This window comes from Oncorhynchus kisutch, unplaced genomic scaffold (genome assembly GCF_002021735.2).
Source record: "Oncorhynchus kisutch isolate 150728-3 unplaced genomic scaffold, Okis_V2 scaffold635, whole genome shotgun sequence".
In the NCBI taxonomy this organism is placed as follows: domain Eukaryota; kingdom Metazoa; phylum Chordata; class Actinopteri; order Salmoniformes; family Salmonidae; genus Oncorhynchus; species Oncorhynchus kisutch.
In genome coordinates this window covers 430,139-437,638 of record NW_022262580.1, presented here as the reverse complement: position 1 = coordinate 437,638, position 7,500 = coordinate 430,139, and the positions used below count along the sequence as shown (strand labels likewise).

The 7,500-nt window shown below is 43.4% G+C and overlaps 1 protein-coding gene across 1 annotated transcript in view; it reads right to left on the bottom strand.

Annotated features, from left to right (window-relative positions):
- Positions 1 to 7,500, bottom strand: part of LOC109886697 (uncharacterized) — an 82,982-nt gene that overhangs the window by 26,070 nt on the left and 49,412 nt on the right. Inside the window, 1 exon segment of the mRNA XM_031815822.1 lies at positions 4,317 to 4,461. Within this exon segment, the coding sequence (XP_031671682.1) occupies positions 4,317 to 4,461 (145 nt within the window).

Genomic DNA, 7,500 nt, shown 5'->3' with positions numbered 1-7,500 from the left:
ATACAATACCCAATACAATACCCCATATAATACTCCATACAATACCCCATACAATACCCCATACAATACCCCCTACAATATAATACCCCATATAATACCCCATATAATACCATACAATACCCCATACAATACCCCATATAATACACCCTACAATATAATACCATACAATACCCCATTCAATACCCCATACAATACCCCATACAATACCCCATATAATACCCCATACAATACCTCATACAATACCCAATATAATACCCCATACAATACCCCATTTAATACCATACAATACCCCATATAATACCATACAATACCCCATACAATACCCCATATAATACCCCATACAATACCCCATATAATACCCCATACAATACCCCATTTAATACCCCATATAATACCCCATACAATACCCCATATAATACCATATAATACCCCATACAATACCCCATATAATACCCCATATAATACCCCATATAATACCCCATATAATACCCCATACAATACCCCATATAATACCCCATATAATACCCCATATAATACCATACAATACCCCATATAATACCATATAATACCCCATACAATACCCCATATAATACCCCATATAATACCCCATACAATACCCCATATAATACCCCATATAATACCCCATATAATACCCCATATAATACCATACAATACCCCATATAATACCCCATACAATACCCCATATAATACCCCATATAATACCCCATATAATACCCCATACAATACCCCATATAATACCCCATATAATACCCCATACAATACCCCATATAATACCATACAATACCCCATACAATACCCCATACAATACCCATATAATACCCCATATAATACCCCATATAATACCCCATACAATACCCCATATAATACCCCATATAATACCCCATATAATACCCCATATAATACCATACAATACCCCATATAATACCCCATACAATACCCCATATAATACCCCATATAATACCATATAATACCCCATATAATACCCCATATAATACCATATAATACCCCATATAATACCCCATACAATACCCCATACAATACCCCATATAATACCCCATATAATACCCCATATAATACCCCATATAATACCCCATATAATACCCCATACAATACCCCATACAATACCCCATATAATACCCCATACAGTGCATTCGAAAAGGTATTCAGACTATTTGACATTTTCCACATAATGTTACGTCAGACTTATTCTAAAATGGATTATAAAAATATATATTTCATCAATTTACACACAATACCCCTTATAATACAATACCATACAATACCCCTTATAATACCATACAATACCCCTTATAATACCATACAATACCCCTTATAATACAATACCATACAATACCCCACCTAATACCATACCATACAATACCCCATATAATACCATACCATACCCCTTATAATATAATACCATACCCCTTATAATACCATACAATACCCCGTATAATACAATACCCCATATAATACCATACAATACCCCATATAATACCATACCATACAATACCATACAATACCCCATATAATACCATACCATATAATACCATACAATACCCCATATAATACCATACCATACAATACCATACAATACCCCATATAATACCATACAATACCCCATATAATACCATACAATACCCCTTATAATACAATACCATACAATACCCCATATAATACCATACCATACCCCTTATAATACCATACCATACCCCATACAATACCATACAATACCCCGTATAATACAATACCCCGTATAATACAATACCCCATATAATACCATACCATACAATACCCCATATAATACCATACAATACCCCTTATAATACCATACAATACCCCATATAATACCATACAATACCCCATATAATACCATACCATACAATACCCCATACAATACCCCATATAATACCATACCATACAATACCCCATATAATACCATACAATACCCCATATAATACCATACCATACAATACCCCATACAATACCCCATATAATACCATACAATACCCCATATAATACCATACCATACAATACCCCATATAATACCATACCATACCCCATATAATACCATACCATACAATACCCCTTATAATACCATACCATACAATACCATACAATACCCCATATAATACCATACCATACAATACCCCTTATAATACCATACCATACCCCTTATAATATAATACCATACCCCTTATAATACCATACAATACCCCGTATAATACAATACCCCATATAATACCATACAATACCCCATATAATACCATACCATACAATACCCCATATAATACCATACAATACCCCATACAATACCATACAATACCCCATACAATACCATACAATACCCCTTATAATATAATACCATACCCCATATAATACCATACCATACAATACCATACAATACCCCATATAATACCATACCATACCCCATACAATACCATACAATACCCCTTATAATATAATACCATACCCCTTATAATACCATACAATACCCCGTATAATACAATACCCCATATAATACCATACCATACAATACCATACAATACCCCATATAATACCATACCATACAATACCCCATATAATACCATACAATACCCCATATAATACCATACAATACCCCATATAATACCATACCATACAATACCCCATATAATACCCCATATAATACCATACCATACAATACCCCATATAATACCATACCATACAATACCCCATATAATACCATACCATACCCCATACAATACCATGCAATACCCCGTATAATACAATACCATACAATACCCCATATAATACCATACAATACCCCTTATAATACCATACCATACCCCTTATAATACCATACCATACCCCATATAATACCACACAATACCCCTTAATGACAAAGCAAAAACAGGTTTATAGAATGTTTGCAAAAAGAAAATTGGAAATTACATTTACATAAATATTCAGACCTTTTACTCAGTACTTTGTTGAAGCACCTTTGGCAGTGAATACAGCCTCAAGTCTTATTGGGTACAACGCTACAAGCTTGGCACACCTGTATTTGGGGAGTTTCTCCCATTCTTCTCTGCAGATCCTCTCAAGCTCTATCAGGTTGGATGGGAAGCGTCGCTGCACAGCTATTTTCAGATCTCTCCAGAGATGTTCGATCGGGTTCAAGTCCGAGTTCTGGCTGGGCCACTCAAGGACATTCAGAGACTTGTCCCGAAACCACTCCTGCATTGTGTTGGCTGTGCACTTAGGGTCGTTGTCCTGCTGGAAGGTGAACCTTTGCCCCAGTCTGAGGTCCTGAGTGCTCTGGAGCAGGTTTACATCAAGGATGTCTCTGTACTTTGCTCCGTTCATCTTTCCCTCGATCCTGACTAGTCTCCCAGTCCCTGAAAAACATCCCCACAGCATGATGCTGCCACCACCATGCTTCACCGTAGGGATGGTGCCAGGTTTCCTCCAGACGTGACGCTTGGCATTCAGGCCAAAGAGTTCAACCTTGTTTCATCAGACCAGAGAATCTTGTTTCTCATGGTCTGAGAGTCCTTTAGGTGCCTTTTAGCAAATTCCAAGCGGGCTGTCATGTGCCTTTTACTGAGGAGTGGCTTCCATCTGGCCCCTCTACCATAAAGGCCTGATTGGTGGAGTGCTGAAGAGATGGTTGTCCTTCTGGACGGTTCTCCCATCTCCACAGAGGAACTCTGGAGCTCTGTCAGAATGACCATTGGGTTCTTGGTCACCTTCCTGACCAAGGCCCTTCTCCCTGATTGCTCAGTTTGGCCGGGCGACCAGCTCTAGGAAAAGTCTTGGTGGTTCCAAACTTCTTCCATTTAAGAATGATGGAGGCCACTGTGTTCATGGGGACCTTCAATGCTGCAGAAATGTGTTGGTACCCTTCCCCAGATCTGTGTCTCGACACAATCCTGTCTCGGAACTCTAGAGACAATTCCTTTGACCTCATGGCTTGGTTTTTTGCTCTGACATCTCAAGGATGATTAATGGAAACAGGATGCACCTGAGTCTCATAGCAAAAGGTCTGAATACTTATGTAAATAAGGTATCTTTTCTATTTGTAATAAATTAGCTACAATTTATAAGAACCAGTTTTTGCGTTGTCATTATGGGTATTGCGTGTGATGAGGACCAATATTTATTTAATCCATTTTAGAATAAGGCTGTAACATAAAATGTGAAAAGACATCAAGGGGTCTGAATACTTTCCGAGTGCACTGCACGTGTTAACGAAAGTCTCTGCTAAGTGACTACATTCTGCCGATCATAGTTGGGTGAATATTGGTGCGTACCCAGCTCTCCGGCTGCCTTGATGTCGATGTTGTCGTAGCCGCTGCCGATGCGGATGATGATGCGTAGAGCCTTGAACTTCTCTAGGTCCTCTCTGGTCAGAGTGATGGTGTGGTACATCATGGCCCCTACCGCCTCGTTCAACACCTGGAGAGACAAACAGACACGGTCAAGATGGCCTCTACTGTCTCGTTCAACACCTGGAGAGACAAATGGTCAAGATGGCCTCTACTGCCTCGTTCAACACCTGGAAACAAACAGACACGATCAAGATGGCCTCTACCGCCTCGTTCAACACCTGGAGAGACAAACAGACATGGTCAAGATGGCCTCTACTGTCTCGTTCAACACCTGGAGAGACAAATGGTCAAGATGGCCTCTACTGTCTCGTTCAACACCTGGAGAGACAAACAGACATGGTCAAGATGGCCTCTACTGTCTCGTTCAACACCTGGAGAGACAAATGGTCAAGATGGCCTCTACTGCCTCGTTCAACACCTGGAGAGACAAACGAACATGGTCAAGATGGCCTCTACCGCCTCATTCAACACCTGGAGAGACAAATGGTCAAGATGGCCTCTACTGCCTTGTTCAACACCTGGAGAGACAAACAGACATGGTCAAGATGGCCTCTACCGCCTCATTCAACACCTGGAGAGACAAATAGTCAAGATGGCCTCTACTGCCTCGTTCAACACCTGGAGAGACAAACAGACATGGTCAAGATGGCCTCTACCGCCTCGTTCAACACCTGGAGAGACAAATGGTCAAGATGGCCTCTACTGCCTCGTTCAACACCTGGAGAGACAAACAGGCATGGTCAAGATGGCCTCTACCGCCTCATTCAACACCTGGAGAGACAAATAGTCAAGATGGCCTCTACTGCCTCGTTCAACACCTGGAGAGACAAACGAACATGGTCAAGATGGCTTCTACCGCCTCGTTCAACACCTGGAGAGACAAATGGTCAAGATGGCCTCTACTGCCTCGTTCAAGACCTGGAGAGACAAACAGACATGGTCAAGATGGCCTCTACCGCCTCATTCAACACCTGGAGAGACAAATAGTCAAGATGGCCTCTACTGCCTCGTTCAACACCTGGAGAGACAAACGAACATGGTCAAGATGGCTTCTACCGCCTCGTTCAACACCTGGAGAGACAAATGGTCAAGATGGCCTCTACTGCCTCTTTCAACACCTGGAGAGACAAACGAACATGGTCAAGATGGCCTCTACTGCCTCGTTCAACACCTGGAGAGACAAACGAACATGGTCAAGATGGCTTCTACCGCCTCGTTCAACACCTGGAGAGACAAATGGTCAAGATGGCCTCTCCTGCCTCGTTCAACACCTGGAGAGACAAACAGACATGGTCAAGATGGCCTCTACCGCCTCGTTCAACACCTGGAGAGACAAATGGTCAAGATGGCATCTACCGCCTCTTTCAACACCTAGAGAGACAAATGGTCAAGATGGCCTCTCCTGCCTCGTTCAACACCTGGAGAGACAAATGGTCAAGATGGCCTCTACCGCCTCGTTCAACACCTGGAGAGACAAACAGACATGGTCAAGATGGCCTCTACTGTCTCGTTCAACACCTGGAGAGACAAATGGTCAAGATGGCCTCTACTGCCTTGTTCAACACCTGGAGAGACAAACGAACATGGTCAAGATGGCCTCTACCGCCTCATTCAACACCTGGAGAGACAAATGGTCAAGATGGCCTCTACTGCCTCGTTCAACACCTGGAGAGACAAACAGACATGGTCAAGATGGCCTCTACCGCCTCATTCAACACCTGGAGAGACAATTAGTCAAGATGGCCTCTACTGCCTCGTTCAACACCTGGAGAGACAAACAGACATGGTCAAGATGGCCTCTACCGCCTCGTTCAACACCTGGGGAGACAAATGGTCAAGATGGCCTCTACTGCCTCGTTCAACACCTGGAGAGACAAACAGGCATGGTCAAGATGGCCTCTACCGCCTCATTCAACACCTGGAGAGACAAATAGTCAAGATGGCCTCTACTGCCTCGTTCAACACCTGGAGAGACAAACGAACATGGTCAAGATGGCTTCTACCGCCTCGTTCAACACCTGGAGAGACAAATGGTCAAGATGGCCTCTACTGCCTCGTTCAACACCTGGAGAGACAAACAGACATGGTCAAGATGGCCTCTACCGCCTCATTCAACACCTGGAGAGACAAATAGTCAAGATGGCCTCTACTGCCTCGTTCAACACCTGGAGAGACAAACGAACATGGTCAAGATGGCTTCTACCGCCTCGTTCAACACCTGGAGAGACAAATGGTCAAGATGGCCTCTACCGCCTCTTTCAACACCTGGAGAGACAAACGAACATGGTCAAGATGGCCTCTACTGCCTCGTTCAACACCTGGAGAGACAAACGAACATGGTCAAGATGGCTTCTACCGCCTCGTTCAACACCTGGAGAGACAAATGGTCAAGATGGCCTCTCCTGCCTCGTTCAACACCTGGAGAGACAAACAGACATGGTCAAGATGGCCTCTACCGCCTCGTTCAACACCTGGAGAGACAAATGGTCAAGATGGCCTCTACCGCCTCTTTCAACACCTAGAGAGACAAATGGTCAAGATGGCCTCTCCTGCCTCGTTCAACACCTGGAGAGACAAATGGTCAAGATGGCCTCTACCGCCTCGTTCAACACCTGGAGAGACAAACAGACATGGTCAAGATGGCCTCTACCGCCTCATTCAACACCTGGAGAGACAAATAGTCAAGATGGCCTCTACTGCCTCGTTCAACACCTGGAGAGACAAACAGACATGGTCAAGATGGCCTCTACCGTCTCATTCAACACCTGGAGAGACAAATAGTCAAGATGGCCTCTACTGCCTCGTTCAACACCTGGAGGGACAAACGAACATGGTCAAGATGGCTTCTACTGCCTCGTTCAACACCTGGAGAGACAAATGGTCAAGATGGCCTCTACTGCCTCGTTCAACACCTGGAGAGACAAACAGACATGGTCAAGATGGCCTCTACCGCCTCGTTCAACACCTGGAGAGACAAACGAACATGGTCAAGATGGCTTCTACCGCCTCGTTCAACACCTGGAGAGACAAATGGTCAAGATGGCCTCTACCGCCTCTTTCAACACCTGGAGAGACAAACGAACATGGTCAAGATGGCCTCTACTGC